The 22,197-nt window shown below is 39.4% G+C and overlaps 1 protein-coding gene across 1 annotated transcript in view; it reads left to right on the top strand.

The window, feature by feature from the left end:
* Positions 1-22,197, top strand: part of GPC4 (glypican 4) — a 114,320-nt gene that overhangs the window by 80,346 nt on the left and 11,777 nt on the right. The window contains exon 3 of the mRNA XM_004064885.5: positions 10,316-10,707. Coding sequence (XP_004064933.1) covers positions 10,316-10,707 — 392 coding nt within the window. The remainder of the gene's footprint in view (positions 1-10,315; positions 10,708-22,197) is intronic.

Here is a 22,197-nt window from a genome sequence, read left to right as displayed (position 1 = left end):
GTCATTGCTACATAACTGCCTGTATCAAACTGTAGATATTCTGCATGTTTAAATAACTAAGGAAATGGATGTTGTCTGATGCTAGTCTATTGGGAAAACTCCTTTAATTTGTCATTTTTAGAGCAAATTTAATAACTTTGGATGGGAGGCAGTGCACAGTGAATTATCATCCTAGTTCTGCAGTGAACCCACTGTGACTGTGACCGGGGGCAATTAAATGAGTCTCAGTTTTCCCATCCATAAAATGAGGGGGTTGAGCTAGATGCTCTCTAAAACCCTTTCAATTCTACCAATTCTGTGAATCTTTTAAACATGTGACTAGACCAGCTGCTTTAGTGAAAGGCCTTACAAGATGTTAATTAGCCGTCTGTATGGTACCCTCTATTTTCCCTCTATCATTTTTTAACTCTCAGCTACTTTCACCAGGTCTTTGAAAAACCCTCCCATGAGCCTGAAGCTTGTTAACTTGAATAATAGTAGAAATTTTCTGAATTAGCTTAAAATGCACACAAAAGAAATAATTGTCTGTCCCATCTATCTGCATGGGCCAAGTGTAAACCAAGCAGTTACCCTTCCCTTAAGCCCTAAGGCCCCTTGTTTCCTATCACTTCACAGAGGCAGGGCACGAAGCACTCTTCAGACTTAGCAGAATCTGCATTTTAATCACTAACTGCAAATTTTCTGTAGTTCATATTAGCCATTAACCAGTGCAGAGGCCCAGTGAGTAGGAGGCATTAAAATTTATATGCCCGTGAAAGGCATAACCTCAGTGGAAGCGAGCTATCTGCTAACCTTAAAAGACAAATATGTCCAGATAAGCTTCATGGCCATTGACTAAGCTGAAATTTCTGGAATTTTCCTGACCCCTGACTTTAACTATTTTCTACCTATATAGATAATTGTCGTTTATATAGCCACACTTACTGAAGATCCCCCGAGAGGGTTTTACATTGGAAAAAGTCTAAAACATCCTCAAAGTAAGTGTGTCATAGATATGCATAGCATAATATACAACATTGATTGGTTTTTAATCCTCACCTCACATTTCATTAAGACATTAAAAAAATCATTGCTTTCTAAAACCTCTGCTGTAGTACAGCGGGCAACATTTCATAGGCTGAGTAGCCTCGAAAATACAGAGAAAGACATGAGGCCTTCTGGCCTTCCTGCAAATGCAGTGTTTCTTCCAGATTATGCCAGTGGTCTCCGATTTAGTTTGAAAGCACTGCTGCTCTTTCCTTTATGATTCTATTTTCTTTTCTTTCCATATGAAAGAGACTAAAAAGCCAGCTACTTTTGCTAATTCTTTTATAATCTCTCTGTGAAACTTGACCAGAATGAGCCACTGCCAGCTTACTGTAATCAAATCAAAAGCTCAGACAAAATGCACACATTTCTCTATTGACAAAGGTTTTCTGCCTTTTGAGTTGTTATCTGAAGTGTGACCAATTGCGACTTTAGCATTGGCTATCTCATCGGATTGAAAATGCATGTGCAGCTTTACGAGCCCAAAGCACTTTAACTTTGGGCCTCTCCTCTTAGCTTTGACTTCTTCAGAAGGCATGACATCAGCAAGAAGCAGTGGATCTGTCTGGAGGGAAGTAAATACATAGAAGAGCTTCAAATGAACTGCTTTTATCAACTCTGTTGGTTCATTGCTCTTTGGGCCTGGGAGTTTGGAATGTTGTTCATCACTGCCTGCTCTACTTCTATGTGTCTGTCTGTCCAGGCGAAGAACAGGGCTTAGTTGATCTAGCACTGACTCCAACCGATTGATTGAGAGAATTCCCTGTGCAGACAGGCTTCAGCCCTTTCTTGTTCATTGTCCACACCCATCTTCATCACCCTCTCTCGAAAGAATTAGCAGAGCAATGGAAACTCTTGTAATAAATATGACTCTAACAGCAAGGATGGTACATGGACACACCCTTTCTGCAGATAGATTTGGCAGTGTGTCAGCAGTTTTGAATATGTTCATACTCATTGATTTAGTAATTCCACTTCTGGATGTGCATCCCAAGGAAAGAAAGATCTGCATAAACACTTATGTATGACGTTAATAGGATGTTCATCACAGCATTATTTCTAGTGGTAGGAAATTGGAAATAAGCTTGCATGCCCCACAGTGATTACGTTATTCTCCGTCCATGTGGTGTCATTGTATGCAGCCATTAAAAATGATGCTTCTGCTGGGTGCAGTGGCTCATGCCTGTCATCCTAGCAGTTTGGGAGGCCAAAATGGGTGGATCACTTGAGGTCAGGAGTTTGAGACGAGCCTGGCCAACATGGTGAAACACCATCTCTACTAAAATACAAAAATTAGCCAGGTGTGGTGGTGCACGCCTGTAATCCCAGCTACTCGGGAGGCTGAGGCAGGAGACTCACTTGAACCAGAGAGGTGGAGATTGCAGTGATTTGAGATTGCACCACTGCACTCCAGCCTGGGTGACAGAGCAAGACTCTGTCTTGAAAAAAAAAATGATGCTTCTGAAGAAGTTTTAATCACATAGAAAATGCTAACCATATAGTGTTACATAAGAACACGGTGTAAATACATTTTTATTTCAACCACGTAACAACATGTATTTTCATAGGAAAAAGGAAATTTGATAAGCCATTGTTACTGTCTTTTAGCAGTGGGGATTATATTTATATTTTCTTCTTACCTGTCCATATTTTTCAAGTTGCTATAATGAGGAATACTTTTTAGGAAAAAAATTATATATTTCTTTATGAAAAACATGGAAACTGCTTTGGTGAAGTTTTAAAATAATGTTTTTCTTTTTATTAAGTATTACAGTGCTCACTGTAGAAAATTTGGAAAAGTAGAAAAATACATCAAATCCTCCAGTGGTTAAATAGAATGAAGGGAATAAAGGGAAATAAAGTTACTTTTGAAAACATGAAGGTATATCACTTTTCTGATTATAAAATGTCACTGAAATATCTGGGGGAACAAAATCAAGAAAGATAGAATGAAAAAAATTATCCTTGATCCCCAGCACCCAACCATCACTCTTGTATTTACCTAATCTTTTTGTGTACATAGATAATGCATATACATACATGCAAATTGGTATCATAATGATTTGCTATTTCATGTTCTGAATTTTTTTTTTTTTTTAGACAGTCTCACTCTGTTGGCCAGGCTGGAGTGCAGTGGCTTAATCTTGGCTCACTTCAACCACTTCAAGTGATTCTCATGCCTCAGCCTCCCAAGTAGCTGGGATTAAAGGCGCATGCCACCACACCTGGCTAATTTTTGTATTTTTAGTAGAGACAGAGTTTCACCATATTGGTCAGGCTGGTCTCGAACTCCTGACCTCAGGTGATCTGCCCACCTTGGCCTCTCAAAGTGCTGGGATTACAGGCATGAGCCACTGTGCCTGGCCTGATTTTTCTCTTGACATTAGATTATTAACAGATAGACTCTATTATGAGATGTGTGTTTGAAGCTATATGGTACCTCTCTGACTGATCCACATAGAGGTTAGTACATGGAACACTTGCAATGGCTCCTCCAGCTCCCTAGCTTACTTATACGTGTCTGAAACCTTCTCTGGGCATTTCCGAATGCACAGAACTCTGGGCATGCTAAAGCCAATTGCCTAGCTGGTACTGAGAGTGCCCTTAGTAGAAATGGAATGATGCCCAGCAAAAGGGACCTTACAATACTGAGCCTGTGTCCCTAGCCACATTAGCCAAAGATGGGGGCCATCAGTAAACATTGTATTTATTCCCTTGGAGCCTTAGCATTCAAAATGTGTTCACGAATAAAAGCAACTTTGGGAAGAAAGGCTGATCTTATTTTGGCAGAATCCCCTAGTACTCTGTGATATGCTAATAGCTCCTAATAAGAGCTACAGCTGGTGATTGGCCTGTCCACCAAGGAGCAGCCTGGTTTTTTTTTGTTTTTTTTTTTTTTTGCTTAGACTTAGGGTCTCACTCTGTTGCCCAGGCTGGAGTGCAGTGGTGTAATCATAGCTCACTGCAGCCTTGAACTCCTGGGCTTAAGCGATTCTCCCATCTCAGCCTCCCTAGTAGCTAGGACTACAGGCATGCAGCACCATGCCTGGCTAAGTTTTTAAATTTTTGTAGAGATGGGGTCTCACTTTTCAGGGTGGTCTAAAACTCCTAGCTTCAAGCAGTCCTCCCACCTTGGGCTCCTAAAGTTTTGGGATTACAGGTGTGAGCTGCTGCACTTGGCCAAGGAGCAGCATATTGATTTGCTATCAATTGATAAACATAAGTTGAGTATATGATCTTTTGGTACACTAGCCTTAGCAGGCACTCTTTAGAAGAGTGAGATTATGCTGTGCTCGAGAAAAAATGCCTGTTTAAAAAACAAACAAGAAAACGTATGCAGACTTTATCAAAAAAGCAAAACAGGAGGAGATAGTGATAAATCAAATTTCAGGTTGTCAGTAAAATGCTTGCTGCTTTTCCTTTTTTTCCTTACATTTTTATATGCTTATGTTTGCTGTTCTTCATTAATTACTTGATCTTAGGTGAAAGAGTCGATGGGTGTAACTCTTTAAATTTTCTTAGAAGTTTGAAAGGTATGATTTGTAGCATTTACAAGGAGGCTTCTTTTTTCAGCACTTCTGTTGATCTAGTAACTTAATGTTTGCATGCCACACCAGGGGTATGAAATACAGCATTTATAGTAAGAGAAAAATCAATCCTTATATGTAAAAGGCAGCTTCCTAATAATGTAAATACCAGGTGGTAATTTATAGCACCAAAAAATATGGATCAAATGAAACGGGCCCCAATCTCTTAAGGTTATGGGTTAATTCTAGAATGCATTAATCAATAGCCAGTTGATTGTTTATAAAGGAGTAACTAATGTGGCATTTAGTAGCAGAACTGGAGGTTCTTTGGCCTATTTCAAGAATTTTGAATGTTTACTTGATGCAAGACAAGTAGCTGGGGATAGAAGTTCCAGAAGTACATGATGTTCTTCTCTTTTTTAAAAGACAGGATATTTACATAGAAAACTTTTATATGGAAAAGTTTTGTCTTTTCACTCTAGTTTTTCCCATGTTAAATTAGTACTACTTGCATTTAGAATGATTAGATTTTAGAACTGGAAAGTACTTACACTTCCCTAGCTCAATCCTTATACCAAGTGGACTTCTGGCAAAGAAGGTAGTATGCAAATGAAGTACATGGGTGGGGGGTGTTGACCTGCTGATTAATTCTTATTTTTTATATGTGTGTGGTGTGTGTATGGTATTCTCTTGTTTAATATAATGTAAGCTCTCTTCTCAAGGGTGAGGTTTCCCCATTCCCTATTTTTCACCCAGCAGTCACTCCCACCCTCATAGATGTCTGGGACGTTTCACAACCTTTAAAGGTAGAACCATTAAGCATTTCCCTTAGGATAAACAGTTCCCAATTTTATAAGGCCTTGGGTCTTCTTAGAAGACCTCCAGCAGCTTTGGCTTCATTTATGTCCCCTCAGATGGATAATGTTTGACTCCACTAGGAAAGATAAAAACCAGTCTTTAAAGATTTTTTTAAAGGATTGTAGATACAAAGAAACTCTAAGAGTGACAACACTATCATCTCACATATTAGTAATAATGTTTATTTGTTGAGTGTCTACTTTATGCCAAGCATTATCCATATGAAGTGAGTGATAATAGCCCCATTTTATGGATGGGATAAAAGAGGCTCAGAGAGATTAGGCCTTTTGCCCAAGCAAGGTCATACAGTCCCCAAATGAGAGATCTCCTGTTTTTCCCACTGTGTCCTCCTGCTTTAGATTCATAGCATGTTACAGTGTTTATTTCCATCCTGTGTTGAGTGGCCATTCATGAGCTCAAGGAGTAGCAGCTGCTTTATCTTTAGAACGTATATACTTAAGCCTTCAAACTGAAAATTGAAGGGGAAATAAACGCTGATCACAGACACTATATTTCAAATCCTTGCAAACCACCACCTCTCAAACTTTCTTTCAGACACCAGTAGCTTTACTTAAAACAGATTCCCTGAGCAGCATTTTTACATGAATACAAGCAATTGCTGCACAGATCTAACTTCCAATTTGCTTGGCTTTTGATCGTTGTGGAATCCTGGTTTACATTGCTCTTGGCTGGTTCTGTCTTAGTCACCAAGTGTATTGTAATTAGTTTCAGGCATAATGATTATGAGCAATGATTGCTAGGTGTCTAGGGCCTGTACAGCTCTTCTTCAGCAGTTAAGATCTGACCCTGATTCTGAGTTCTGAGAATGATTGAAAAAAAAATGCAGATGAACATTGCAGCGATTACTGAAGTTGCTATTGATGGCTGTGGACCAGGATCTGAATGGCTAATTTATGCTTCATTCCTCATTGTAGAAGTAAATGTCATGGGAATAGAAAGGAGGATTGGGGATGTGAAAGAATTATGCAAGAACATGCGAGCTGCTAGTTTAATAGGAGGAACAGATGCAAAAGGATTTTTTCTCCTTCTTTCTAATAGCAAATTATTATGCTTTGGTTGATATTGTACCTAATTGCTATGGATTTTAGAATTTAAATGATGTCTGCCATCCTTATGAGGTCCCTTTGAGGCAAAAGGCATAGGTAGAATAGTCCCAAGCAACAGGGCTAGTAAGAATCCATCTAAAAAGAAATGAGTCTGGGTCTTCTGGATCCCTGATTTTTGTCTGGTTGACTCTCATAGATTAAATATATGAATATTTAGGAACTTTTTGTATGTAATGAGGGATTAACAATTTTATAGATGTTTAAAAAAATCTCTGGTATTCTCATAAAACCGTATGTGGAGAGTGGCAGTGTATGGTAAAGGTGAATTGGATGGGGGAAATTTGTCTTACCAGAAATTTTCATTATGGTCTGATTGTGCAGGAAGAAGGTTAAGATGCATGGCAAAACACCATGTGCTTTGATTTGAGCCCATAAGAGCCACTCAGTACATACTTGTCAAATTGCATACCCATTTGGAGAAATTATGACGTTTTAACTCGTTATATCAGTTTTATAGAATTTCTCAAGCATTTATTAACCATATGCTCACCCAAATGGTCTTCATATTTGCAACTTATATAGCCACATTAAAGAGTCTTTTAAAATGTGAAGGAAAGAAAATAAATTTTCTGAATGATGAAATGAATTAGGATTTAGTATGTATATAGCACCAAGCTAGGCTCTTAAAGTACACGCTAGTATAAACACACACACACACACACACACACACACAAACTTTCCTGGACAGAATGTGAGTCATGGAAACCAAAGTATGGTCCATGGTGGGTGTTGGACAGGGGCATGTCAGTTTCAGTCATTCTCCTCTTCATTAGGCCATTTCTCTTGTACTCCAAAGTAGCTATGTTATATATGGCTGCATCCACCCATAAGCTCTTTACCTGAATGAGGAACTCCAAGATTGATAATATTTTACTTTTTCTGTAAAGTGTTCAGTGATTTAGTGTTTGTTTGACTTGCAGCACTTTGTCAAAAGGCTAAACTTTGACATTTATTAGAAGTTTTAAATTAAAACTAAGCTTGAAATGTCACACCGCACCTCACCCCACCCCTAAAAACCAACATGACTCTAGGTGACGTTCCTTAAAAATGCAAGTGAGTTTTGAGAATTACTTACTAAATGAGTCTGAAAGCACAAGTCAGATAATTCCGAATGTCCAATTTCTGCTGATATGTGCCAATTTTATGAGCAATATAATAAAAATTCAGTATAAGGAAGGACATGTGGTAGCTGTTGGAATCCACTCTTTTTGGTCATGAAATATTAATAGCACTGGATTGACACACAAGGCTTGCATATTGTTCTCAATGATGGCAAAGCTTTGTTTTTCCAATATGTGATAGCTATGTGTGCAACACACTGGTCATATAATAATGCAACCCACATGTGCCTTTTATGCCCTCCATGAGCAATCACCACTTGGCAAGGATGCTAGCAAAATTCAAGCATGGTGTGGGACATGGACCAGATGGCATTTAAGGTCCCTTCTCAACTTTGAACTCTAGAAAAGTACTGCATACATTTAATCATCTATGTTAACACTTAGTTGAGAGAGTTCCACACAAGAAAATTTGTCCCCAAGACAATAAAAAAGTCATTCCTAGGAATGCAATAAATTTATTTAAAAACACAATTCATTGGAAAGACATTTTCTCTTAATTAAAACATTAATGCTTGTCCTGACTGCTTCACACTCAACACAGCCCCTGAGTTGTTGGTGATTGCAACTGATAGGTGAAATGGGAGAAGTTTCAGCAGCTAGAGCAGTTGTTTTCCAACTTTAGGGTATATCAGAATCACAGATAGCTGAAAATTTTGGCCTGTCCACCAAGCCATTTGGCCTGTGGACAAGTCAGTTGGCTAGCTGGTGCTGAGAGTGCCCATAGTAAAAATGGAATGATGCCCAGCAAAAGGGACCCTCCAGGGTTTCTGATTCAGTAAGTCTGGGGTGGGGCCGAGAATTTTGCATTTATAGCAAGTGTCCAGGTGATGCTGATCCTGCTGGTCCCAGGCCCACACTTTGAGAACCACTCAGGGGATTTTGGAGAAAATAAAAGGCCATCCCAGGTAGCTGATTGGTATGCTTCTTATATTGTTCACCTAACTCTTTGTGCAGTTTCTGCCCTCTCACTTTCAGGGAGAGAGCTTTGGTAAAAATGTCAGGCTGCACACTTGTAATGGGGATGAGTTGACCTGCCTATTTGTTTACTATGCAGAGGAAGTCCATTTCCCTTTCTTTCTCTGAAGAAAGCCCAGTAAATAAAAGGCAAGCAATAGTAGGGAAAAGAACTAGATAAATGGAAAAGGAGAGAAGCAAAGAAAAAAAAACACAAGCCATACCTACAATGTTTGAAAAGCTGGAACCAGGGAGGACTGTGGACTTCATCCTCAGGCCTCAAGGAATAACTAAGTGATGAGTTAGGGGCTGAGAGACATAGGTATAGAATCTCTTGGCATGTCAGGAGAGTCACACACATATATCTCCCTGCAAAAGTATTCAGTTTCCTCAGTCCAGGTTTTGAAAAGCTATTTGGAATTAGTGGCCAGTCTCTGAGTTGCCCACCCAATGTGAGAAGAGAACGGTTTTGTAGAACTATTGCATTTTGATAAGCTCACCAATGTTCTGGCTTTGAAGTAGGTGTCATATTTTCTTTTCTGTTCCATATTTACTCAGAGGCAGCTTCTTATTTGATGTGGACCTTATATTTTGCTTTGGTATTTGTTATATTTCCTGCTTATAAACTTGATATCATGAGGTGTTTATTTTTATACCAGGCAAGAGATTCTTTAAGAATGATTAATGTTACAAATACACTTTTGGCTTGTTTTTTCATTGAAGTTCCTGAGGAAAGCTTCAGAAGAAAACTAGTTTGCCATTTGTAGTTAAGAGATTAAAATCTCTAACACTTAGGCTGTGGCTGTATGGTGGCCAAAAAGTAAATCTGAAATAACCAGGTATTCTCATTTACATTTTTCAGTTTTTTTCATGTTGTCTCATAAATATGCTATATTTATTATTAAGTCCATTATGCATGTGCTCTCTCTCTCTCTCTCTGTCTCTCTTACACACACACACACACTCACACACACACTATCAGAAGGAACATTGAAAAGAGTCTCATGATGTTATTGTATAAATCCTTTAGAAACCCAGGATCAAGCTGGATACTCCCAATTTGTACTACTGTCACAGAGAAACACCCAGGAACTTATTTTCAGAAAACTTATGTGCTTGCTTGTAGGGGTGTTTGATTATGTTTTTTGGCCTCAACCATTTTCCAGGCAGCTGTAGTGCGTGATCATATAGATAAGTGAAAAGGAGAAATGAAAAAAAAATTCAGGCCCAAGTAAAATAATGACTTTTGAAAACACCTGTCCTGCTCTTAGGTTACAATTAGAAGGCATGGTTAACTTTGGCTTAGATTCTTAAGTAAAAAGTTGAGGGAAATCTCATGTTTTAGACTTCATGTGCGTATTTTTTCCAGTTTTTCTTTATTCACCTATGACAGAGAGAAAGTGAGAGAGAGAATGAGAGCATGTGTGTATTGTACTGACTCCTGAGAAGCTGTTGGTTTAAATTTTCACTTTTTTCCTCTCTCAGACACCTATGTAAGTGACTTTGTGACACAGCTTTCCTTTCATTGGCAAATGATCTGAGATGCCACATTCCCCAAAAGAAATTCACCCTATATACAAATGCGTTTTCCAATTTAATTGTGTTTTTTTTTCCAGTTTTCAAATTTACTGGAAAAGCAGTTATTTAAACACTGAAAACTCTCGTTTTTCCTTTTTTTTTTTTTTTTTGGTGTTGGTTTCAGAATTCTTCAAAGAACTACTTGAAAATGCAGAGAAATCCCTGAATGATATGTTTGTGAAGACATATGGCCATTTATACATGCAAAATTCTGAGCTATTTAAAGATCTCTTCGTAGAGTTGAAACGTTACTACGTGGTGGGAAATGTGAACCTGGAAGAAATGCTAAATGACTTCTGGGCTCGCCTCCTGGAGCGGATGTTCCGCCTGGTGAACTCCCAGTACCACTTTACAGATGAGTATCTGGAATGTGTGAGCAAGTATACGGAGCAGCTGAAGCCCTTCGGAGATGTCCCTCGCAAATTGAAGCTCCAGGTTACTCGTGCTTTTGTAGCAGCCCGTACTTTTGCTCAAGGCTTAGCGGTTGCGGGAGATGTCGTGAGCAAGGTCTCCGTGGTAAGCACTCCTTGTCTTCTCTGTTTTGTTTTTGTTTTGTTTTGTTTCATGTTAAAAGAACGTTTGGGAAAGGTAGAAAAATAAATCACCAAAATTCTGTTGGTTCAATAGCAGCCTTTTCTTCCTCTCTTACCTCTTCTCTCCCACACACTGTCCTTACACGTGTACATTTTAGAGTTACTAAACAATACTGTGATCAGAATCTTCACCTATCATTATTATTGTGGGGTTTTTTTGTAGCTATTCTTAGAAGGGAGAATATATGTTTACTCAGGAATCTTAATTTTTAAAGTGGGTTAATACTGCCATACCCATTTTAGCTCTTATTCTACTTCCTTTCTACACAAACAAACATACACACACAGGCTCCACATTTGGTTGTTTTGTGTGACTGTCAGCCTACTAGTCATAGTCTAGGAAAGCATTTAATCTCTGTGAGCATATGTTTCCTTGTTAGAAAGTGTACTCAGAGCTCTTTGGAAGACAGGTTTCTACGACAATTAGTGTGGACTACACTGCTGTTGACTCATGACTCTGTAGAATTACCAATACAGAAAGTGAAATTGTAGTATGTGATCAGGAGCTGATGAAATGAACCTGTTTCCTCATTGGGAAATTCAGCGAATTGGACTAGATAGACTATGTTCTTTTTTTTGGGAGGTGGGGACAGGGTCTTGTTCTGCTGCCCAGGCCAGAGTGCAGTGGCAGGATCTCGGCTCACTTGCAACCTCCACCTCCGGGGCTCAAGCAATTCTCCTGCCTCAGCCTCCCTAGTAGCTGGGATTACAGGCGTGTGCCAGCATGCCTGGCTAATTTTTTGTATTTGTAGTAGAGACGGGGTTTCACCATGTTGTTCAGGCTGGTCTCGAACTCCTGGCCTCAAATGATTCACCTGTCTTGGCCTCTCAGAGCGCTGGGATTACAGGTGAGAGCCACCATGCCTGGCCGATAGACTCTGTTCTTGAGCAGGATATTGCTTTAGGGGCCTCATTGAGCAGAAGCAACAGAGAAGGAAGTCTTGTGGGTGAGACCGTGCAACTGTGCCTTTATCTCCCAGTTCCACCAGAGAATCTTTGCTTTCTTTGACTTCACACAGTAGGGATCTGAGCAAGATTTCAAGGGGAAAGGGGTTCCACTGCTCCTTCACTGCCACTCCCCTCCCCCAAATGAAATCTGAAAACTTCTTGAAGACCCTACCACCTCTACCTTTCCATAAGTCAATACCAGGGAAGAAACATAAATATACTGGGGCAAAGTGATCTTTGCAAGGCTGATCTTAGTGCTGTCAACTTTAGGCCCTCAAAGGGAAAGCCAAATTGTAGGCCATTGCTAAAAAGCCTGGATGCACAACAACAGCAGATTCTGCCGAGGCCATTTGGTTGTTTTGAGGACTGGAAGAATGGAGAGCATAAAAACTGGACAGCACTACAAACATGAAAATAGACACCTGATTGCCTCTCACAGTTTATCTACAGTTAGGGTGACCATATAATTTTTTATCCAAACAGGACACTTACTGTCTAAATCAGGAGGTGCTTATTAACAAATTATTCACAGACAACAGGTGTCATTTTTTTTTTTTTTTTGATAGAGTCTCACTCTGTCGCCCAGGCTTGAGTGCAGTGGCGAGATCTCCGCTCACTGCAACCTCCACTTCCCAGGCTCAGATGACAACAGGTGTCACTAATTTTTTTTTTTTTGGACTCTCGCTCTGTCACCCAGGCTTGAGTGCAGTGGCGAGATCTCTGCTCACTGCAACCTCCACCTCCCAGGCTCAGACGATTCTCCTGCCTCAGCCTCCCTAGTAGCTGGGATTACAGGCATGTGCCACCACACTCAGCTAATTTTTGTATTTTTAGTAGAGATTGGGTTTCACCATGTTGGCCAGGCTGGTCTTGAACTCCTGACCTCAGGTGATCTGACTGCCTCTGCCTCCCAAAGTGCTGGGATTACAGGCATGAGCCACCTTGCTGGCCAGGTGTCACTAATTGTTAGTAAGCAACCAGGACTGTCGTGGACTGGCCAGGATACACGGGTCACTCTAGTTGGAGAGAAAACTTATATTCACCAGAGTGAGGATAAATATTCTAAAGAATGGTTTATTATGAAAAATAGGTGCTCATGGGATTTTTCATATTAGAATTGGATGATAATAAGGATTAGTTGATTGATTGCATTCATTATGTTGTTTGTTCTCTCTCTCATCTCCAGGCCATAAACTGTCAGGAAACAATTCTTTCTAGTATGTTTTTGTTCACTCCTTCTTTGATATTTTCATCGTAAATTGCAAATATTTATTGGGGCATATGAGGGTGGAGTTGAGGGTAAGTGTGGAGATGATTGTTATAATTAAAGGAATAATATCTGATTCTTGAACTTCTGCCAACCCCAGCAACCATTATTAATCTTGGACATACTTTTGTCAGAGTCCCTAAAACAGTGCACAGTGAATCAGATCAAAGTTATTTGCATTGTGGTACACCCAGCACATTTGCCCTCCTTCAACAATTCCTCATGTTCATCCTCCACTGAAAGGGCAGAAAGACACTGCTGTGTGATTTGGACATCTGTGCATGCATGTGTGTGTGCGTGTACACTTGTGCCAAAGAGAAAGAGAGTCAAGAGCCCTTTGCTAGTTTGAAAAGTACTTTCTTTATGTTAACCCTCTCCCCTTCCTTTGAGTTTCAGTGTTGATTCTTGGAGAAAAAGGGCCAGACAGCAGACTCAAGCCTGCCTTGGTGTTAGCCTCACTTTGCGAGGTGGGAGCTATTTTAGAGAACTGAACCTACAAACATGGATGGGGAGGTTAGCCAAACTGAGAAGTTTAGAGACAATTGATTGCAGGTTAGAGGATTGAAGGCTAGAAAAGGCTTGCCTTTGTTCTGCGTCTCCCTACCTCCCAGGTTACGGGGAAGTAAGCAGTTGTGCCTTCCCTGTGTTGCATTCTTCTGGACATCGTTCTCAGAATTAACCATGGGAAACCAAGAAGCTTGACTTTGATATTTAAGATTCAGACACCCTTACTTATGCAACAAAGGTATGTGACCCAATGTGAAATAGTCACAATCACTTTTTCTTTCTCCTTTCTTTTTTAAAAGAGGCAGGATCTTGCTCTTTCACCCAGGCTGGAGCGCAGTGGCACAATCATAGCTCACTGCAGCCTTGATCTCCTGGGCTCCAGCAATCCTCCTGCCTCAGCCTCCCGAGTGAGTAGCTGGGACCACAGGCATGCGCCATCATGCCTGGGTAATTTTTGGGTTTTTGTTGTTGTTGTTGGTTGGTTGGTTGTTTTTTGTAGAGACAGAGTCGTGCTGTGTTGCTCAGGCTGGTCTTGAACTCCTGGCCTCAAGCGATCCTCCCACCTCAGCTTCCCAAAGCACTGGGATTACAGACAATCACTTTCTGATGTTGCTCTTGGTATGAATTTTTCTTAATAGAAAGAAAAAGATCCCCTGTCTACCTTAGTATTGTTAAATTCTTTGAGAAATTTACTTTTTTTTTTTTTTTGAGACAGAATTTTGCTCTTGCTGCCCAGGCTGGAGTGCAATGGCGCAATCTCGACTCACTGCAACCTCCATCTCCTGGGTTCAAGCAATTCTCCTGCCTCAGCCTCCCAAGTAGCTGGGATTACAGGCATGCGCCCATACCCGACTAATTTTGTATTTTTAGTAGAGATGGGGTTTCTCCATGTTGGTCAGGCTAGTCTTGAACTCCCGACCTCAGGTGATTCGCCCACCTCGGCCTCCCAAAGTGCTGGAATTATAAGCATGAGCCACCACATCTGGCCTTGAGAAATTTACTTTCTAAATATAACCCTAACAATTTTTGTTTTTAGACTTGATCTCTATTCTATAGTCATTGTATTCTCATGTTAGCCTAAGAGATAATTGTGTAGTTGTATGGGAAGACCGTGAATAGGAGCAATATGCCTGAATTTACATAGAGTGAAACATAACTTGCCAATTGTTTAGCTGAAAATAAAGTTTTGTGGCTACTTTAAGTATTGTGGTCACAATTGGGAATGCCTAAAAATGACAATGTTTTTGCTTTACAACTGAGCTTCTAAATTTAAGGACTGACTTGAAATCAAACCCTTTAATTAAATTAATTATATTAGCTAAATGAATAAAGCATATAGGCATCAAATCAGTTTCTAAAGGTGCTGAAACAAGAATTCTATAAATATCTACCATCTGTGGAATGCATCTGCATACAAGCATGCAAGGCCTACTTGCATACCTGAGAAAATATTTATTACATTAATTTTTGGAGTATGACAGCCAGTTAAAAAATTTGAGATACAGTGGTATTGGAAAGACAATAAAGGATCTGGCTATCAAAAACAGTTCAAAATGAACATGTTGAAAAATTCATTTGATTAATTTATAAATAAGATTCTCTACCAGTTTGGATACCCAAGTAATGTTTTTTATATATATGGGTTCCCACCTCTGCTAACCCCTGCCCAAGAAGCACAGTTTGCAGGTGGATCTAGAACAGCCCAAGAAATGAACATTTCTTCTTTTGGTGCCCAATAATATTAATTGCTTCGGGCCTGAAAAAAAGACCTTTCAAAGTAAGGGATGTGTTCCCTAATTGAAGAGAGCCACCTCATCAGCCACTTCGTCTACAAAGAGGTCTTTCTTTCTTTCTTTCTTTCTTTCTTTCTTTCTTTCTTTCTTTCTTTCTTTCTTTCTTTCTTTCTTTCTTTCTTTTGACATAGGGTCTTGCTCTGTCACCCAGGCTGGAGTGCAGTGGCATGATCATGGCTCACTGCAGCCTCAATCTCTGGGACTGAAGCAATCCTCCTGCCTCAGCCTCCCAAATAGCTAGCACTACAGGCACGTGCCACCACACCCAGCTAATTTTTTATTTTTTGTAGAGATGGGGGTCTCGTTATGTTGCCCAGGCTGGTCTCGAATTCCTGGGCTCAAGTGATCCTCTCACCTTAGCTTCCCAAAGTGCTGGGATTACAGGCATAAGCCACTGCGCCCGGCCTACAAAGAGGTCTTTAAAGTGAAATATGAAAAGCATCATGGTCTTGTTTGCATACTTAGAGATGTTCCCACTTTCTCTTCGTGAGTGGATGTCCAGTTTACTTTTGCAGCAAAGGGGTTGCAGTTAAAAGTTGAGCAATGATTTGATTATCACTGAACCTTTGCAAGGCCATTAGCACCAGCAAGCTTAAGTTACTTCGAGAGAAAGACACTTCATAGTTGAAGTACACTTGCCTTGCTTTTGTTTTTTCTGGGCCCAAATCTCCAGTGATTTCAGCTCACTGCATTGAGCTTTACAATTCAAACTTCCCAAAAGCCCCTTTAATTAGTAACAGGTGGTTCAAGAGTACCCTTGTACTACACATCTTTGTATTACTTATTCCATCGTTATTTGTCATGGTTCATGATACATTTCTTATTTACCTGCTTGTAGCAGCAGTTTTGCCTGGAAGGATGAAGTCTGTTGTGGTTTTTCAGAAATGCACAAGTGGTTACATGCATCATGAAAATTAATAGCTCCTATGCCAAAGAGAGTTGCATTCTCATGGTTTCAATTAACACTGACATAATGGGACTATGTCTACACCTACACCCCACCCCAAACTACAGAAGCTATAATTAGAAATCAGTGCCTCACCATTGGGATGTCTAAATGACTGTCCTGCCTTGAAAACAATTTTCATTGCTCCCTCTTTATTTCTATTTGCCTTAGTTTTGCATCTCCCCACCTCCCAGGTTAAGGGGAAGTAAGCAGTTGTGCCTTCCCCGTGTTGCATTCCTCTGGACATCATTCTCAGAATTAACTGTGGGAAACCAAGAAGCCTACAAGAGTACTAAACAAACTATTTTACCACTTCCCAAAATCATTATAAATACAAATTTAAAAAATAGTCAATACAAAAAGCTTTTAAGAAGCAAAGTGTAGACACATATTCAACTCTCAGTATTCTTTTTCACTCACAATATTAAAATCTAGAATTGCAAAGAGGAAGATGGGACTCAAGCTATGGAGTGGGGAAGGGGTGAGGATGGTAGGAGTACAGGAGGTGTCAAATTGAATAAATTGAGTTTACATACTCACAAAACGAAAATAGAGCCCTTTTCAAGGGGGTTGACTTATAAGTGTTAACTGAGTCTAATCATTTGAGACAAAGACAAGACACATTTCAAGTATTTATGAAGCTTCAATTTTATCTACAACATCTCCAGAAATATTCCTGACTGAATATTTTGTTATGCTTTTTAGATTTTGTTATTAGAGGAATCATTAGGAACTTCTCATCCTCCTTTCTTTGTGTATATGCATTGAATTCAAAACTGGTTAGGAAATTGTTGAAGAAACTCATCACATCCCATGGCAAGTGTGGGTTCCCTATCACTCTTACCGTAATTCTGGGAATAGTTCTGTTATTTCTATTGGATGCTTTTGTTACCAAGCAACAGATAAAATCTACACCTTTTCTGCTTGCTTGCTACTATTGGCTGTGCAAAAAACAAAAACAAAAAATAGTGCAATGAATGTATGTTAGGAGGTGAAATAAACTAAAAGGAAATGCATTTCTGGCTTCAGTACAGCGTGTTGACTATCATCACTGTGTAATGTGGCTTAAGGCTCATTCTGAATTACTGAAATGAAATCCAGGCTGTGTGAAGAGTTCTGTTCCAGCATTTTTTTTTTCAGGCTGCTTGCAGTAGTTTTTAATGTGGTGTTTGGAAAATGCAGTTTATTGGGTAGAAAGTCTCAATGTATATGAAAAGAGTCTTTGCAGAAAAGGCTTTTTATAGCAGATATGGCATGCAGATGTCATGCCATATAAATGTATATACATATATACATATATACATACATTATATGTACATACATATAAATGTATATATCCTGAGGAAGGCAGGAATGAGTATTTTTAAAAGAGTTTTAATAAAACTCTTTTTTAATAAAAAGAGAAGGAAATGAGGCGTCTTCCCCCCCACATATACACTGACTTTTATCATGAAACATAGATTGACTCCTAAAATCTTAAATTTTAAGGTACCTCCTACAGTTACCTTATCATTAAGAAAGACCTCTGTCAGTCTTGAAGGATTTTATAGGCTTGGAAATTTGGTATCAATGTATTGTCATTATGGGTCAATAACTCAGATTGATTTTGATATATGAGTTAATATGGAAGTACTCAGTCCAGATGATATTCCCTTTCTATCATACCACCCCACAAAAGCAAATGAAGCAAACCTAATTCTTATGTAAATAATGTAGAAATCTTTTTATTTTTATGCACATTACGTCCCGTTTTATAGTAGGAATTGATCATCTCTGCTACATTAGCTATAGTTCTTTCAAAACATTAAAATTGGTAAAATATGTAATTGTTTTCTGGTTGGTTTTGTTCAAGTGAACTTTTTTCTCTTCACATCCAGCAGTGTTTTCTTGAGCCTTTGAATTCTTTGTGAGCAGGGACTGATGAGTAATACACATATATTCATATCATTTTTCTCACCTGCGGCACCTTGAATAGTTCTAAATACATAGCACTGGCTCAGTAAGTCATTATTGTTTTACTAAACAATGTTATCTCATCCAAGTATCTAGTGAGATATTGCTCCATGTAGAACAGTTGCATCCTAAATTACCCTCCAACATAAAAATTGATTCATTTGGTCAATAAACATTGAAAACTGAAAATTGTCACTAGAAAACATCCAGCTCCATAGTGGAGTGTACATTGTACATGGAGATACTGTACTAGTTCTAGGAGCTCTGGCGAAAGGATTAGGCTTATGTACTGCCATCAAGGTTCCTATAGTCTGTTACTCAAAAGAAGCCATTTAGGTACATATCATGGAAGTCAAGTACACCTACTCTGGAACCAAATTGCCTAGATTCAAATCCTGGTTTGGCCATTTACTGGAAGACCTTGTGTGAGTCCCTTAATCTCTTTGGGGCTCCACTTCCTCATCTGTGAAATGAGATAATACTCATGTTATGTGATTATTTTGAGGCTTAAATGAGTTAATACATGTAGAGTACTGAGAATAGAACCTGGCACATACTAAATACTGTGTAAATGTATCATAGAAACCAATAAAATCCAGTAAAATCTATCAGTAGTAACTCTGCCATAGAACAGAAAAATTTTCTCTTGAATCTTGACATCAAAGCCCTCATGACCACGAAACCATAAAAGCTAAATAAGCATTTTCTTTAAGAGATCATTAAACCATTCTTTTTATTTAAAGGGGGAAGGGAGGAGTGTACAGTTTTTCTTTTCCCATTTCTTCATATGATTTCAATAAATAACTATTAAATCATTAAGAGAGGTCTGAAAAATGTGACTTTTGTAAAAAGTAGTCATAACTCCTACCCCTGCTCTTACCCCAGCTCCAAGGATTCTGGAACTTACTAATATCTAGGCTCAACCAACCCTTCTAAATAAAAGAAAAAAACATATCAAATGTTAGTCAAGAGCTGTGCCCCAAGGTAGCAATCAAATTGAACAATTTAAGTGGCACGCCATGCCATGCCATGGAGAATAAATACATAACTGAAGATTAAAGGAAGACCTTTTTGTTAATCCCTGTGTGGCATGATCTGCTGCTTGGTTTTGGGTCTTATGGAATAAATCTACTTCAGCAAATAAGTTTTGGAAGACTCAAAAGAAGTAATTGATTTTGAGGGTTACCAGGGAGTAGAATGTTGAATGAACTTGAATTTCTATTCAAAATGAATAAAGCCCCAGAACAAAGTCTGACTTAGTCCACTGTTATGTTTGCTTAAGGGTGAAAGATTTGCCCCTAATAGTGTGGAGAGACCATTGAGAGCTAATGAAAGAGCCCCCAGCAGTGCCTGGTATATTACCATGTGACAGTAAGTGCCACCACTGGATCCAGATCTTGGACTTTCACCAGAAGCTCCACGAGAGAACTTAAATTAAAGTTGCAGATTGAACATGCCAAATCTGAAAATTTAAGATCCGAAATGCTCTAAATCTGAAACGTTTTGAATACCAACCTGATGCTTAAAGAAATGCTCACTGGAGCATTTCAGATTTTGGGTGTTCGGTTTAGGGATGCTCAAACCATAATTATAATGCAAATATTCCAAAATCCAAAAAAAAAAAAAAACCCAAACACTTCTTGTCCCAAGTACTTTTGATAAAGGCTACTCAACATGTGCCATATACTGTGTAGCTTTTTCTTCCATGGTGGTGGCATACTTTTGGCTCTTAAAGACTCCAAAAGAGAGGCAACCATTTTGTTTACTCACTAGGGTAGTCCAGAGTCCTTGACACTCTGGGCTCACTGTTCTGAGCCTGGGCAGGTCGACAAGGGTGGGGACCAAAGGCCTGGGCAGTGCTAGCATTGTTGCTGTTTCTTCTAGGGGGATGAGACTTTGCAGGGGAGACCTGTTTCTTTAGGTCTCGTGACTGTTTTAAAACTCTTCCCTTTATATTAGAGCCTCATCCCACTAAAATGGATTTGCTTCCCAGATTCTGAATTCCCTTCATGTGAAATAGTGCATGGTGGTCTGACTAGTGGTTATGAGACAAAAGACAGATTTTTTTCCTAACTTTGATATTTTATATGTCCTTTCTCTTTCCATTTTTCTTATAACTTCCTCATCTCTCTTTTCAGTTCTGGTATTATTTAGTGTTTCCCTAGCATGTTATAGCTGAGTCGCCTGTGACCATTTTTAGTAGTTACACAACAAATCATGTACAGAGCATGAGCCAGCACTTAACCAAATAATGAAATGGAAGAACTCTGCCAAACTCAGCATCATAATTTCCCTTAATAAAACTCTACTGTGTCATTTAGTTTGGTCTCTTTTTAAAACTTGAGCCTCCATCAGCCTATTTTAGGGGAGGGTACTACAAGGTCTGTTGCATAAATGATTTGACTTGCAATTGAACTAAGAATACAACGAACCACTTCCTAGAGTTATTTTTTAAAAGAATGAGAAAGGACTTCTTTGAAAAAAGAAGTGTTTTCTGAATATAACTATTTTCGGTCTAAAATTTTTGCTCATTTCCTAAAGTCCTGTACCACATTGGAATTGCTTTGTATTTTGTAGAACAGGTTTTGTATTCTAATATAGAAATTCTTAACTTGCCTTGTTACCTACATTCAAATGCATTCCAGAATAATCCCTGGCACATAGTAGGTGCTCAGTAACTATTTGTTGACCCCTTAGCTTTCTACGTTTCTTCTTACGAGGGCATTGTCTCCTCTTAAGCATAATATTCAACAAATGCCACGTGCTATTCAGTGATTTTTCATTTCATAGCCACTTGCATAACTTTTACCTCTTTAAAATCTAGCCATTTTGCAGTCTCATCAATGTGGAACCCAACTAAAACTAAAGTAGGAAATAACCAGTGCCTAAGATTACAGTTTCCTGTCATCTGGCAGGGAAACGTGATACATCTGGGAAATCTTTTCATCACAAATGCTTGATAAGGTATAGTACTGGAATCCGATATTGTGAGGTGACTGTCAGCAAGTTGCTTAATCTCTTTGGCTTTGGCTTGGTTTTTCTTATCTATCAAATGTGAGAGCAACACTCAGTGATCTCTCTGGTCCCTTCCAACTCTAAGACTTCTGTGATCCTATGCTTCTCAGGCCACCTCCCCCCTCCAGTCCTGTTTGCTCCTTTACAAAAGGAGAGGGGGACATGTAGGGAAGTCTTAACAATCTGTGACTTTAAAGGAATGAACTTTTAGCTGTCCAGCAAATCTGGCTATCCAGAAAAGGCCATTCCTCCAGGGTATATTTGTTAGCCAAAATTTTACTGTACATTAATACATAGTTAGGACTAATTTAGTGCCTAGGAAAACATTTGGGAATGGTTAAAACTGTGGAAAAATCTTAATTCTTGGTAGGGCAGTGTATACAATTACCATTTTATTGTTACACGTATTATCCCCTTTTAGGCTAGAGCCTCGTTTGGGATGAGGGGAATGGATGTGCGCATGCATCACGTAGGAGCCTGACTGTTTTTTTTCTCCTGACACCGCTAATCCCCTGTTCCTGTTCCTAAGGGCACTGCTGATAAGTGATATCCAAAGTAACACTCCAGAGCAGGTGAAGTGCATTGCCGGGCTGCCCTGCATCCCAGCATCTCTTCCCTGTGGTGGTATCTGCCTCCAAAAGTCTGTGTTAACAGAACTGGTGGGTACTTACACAGAAGAATGCACTAATCCTCGATACTGACTCCAAAAGAGGAGGGTGGGGCAGAGAGAATGAGGAGACAGGAACTTTTAATTAGCTGCTAGAATGCCATACCTAGCCCCAATCCTTTCTAAGCATTGAGGAAAACAAGTGACCGGATGGAATCAGCTCTTCTACACCCCAAATAATTTCACTTTATAAAACTAGATGAAATGAAGTCCCATTTCTCTGGAGAGGACAGCCAGCCCAATCTGACTTGGGTAATGTTTCTGTCTTTCTTCCTTTCCTTCCTCACAAACTTCCAGTCGTAGCCCCATGTGTCCTG

The sequence above is a fragment of the Gorilla gorilla genome, chromosome X, assembly GCF_029281585.2.
Source record: "Gorilla gorilla gorilla isolate KB3781 chromosome X, NHGRI_mGorGor1-v2.1_pri, whole genome shotgun sequence".
Taxonomy (NCBI): domain Eukaryota; kingdom Metazoa; phylum Chordata; class Mammalia; order Primates; family Hominidae; genus Gorilla; species Gorilla gorilla.
This window is presented reverse-complemented; position numbering and strand designations above follow the sequence as displayed.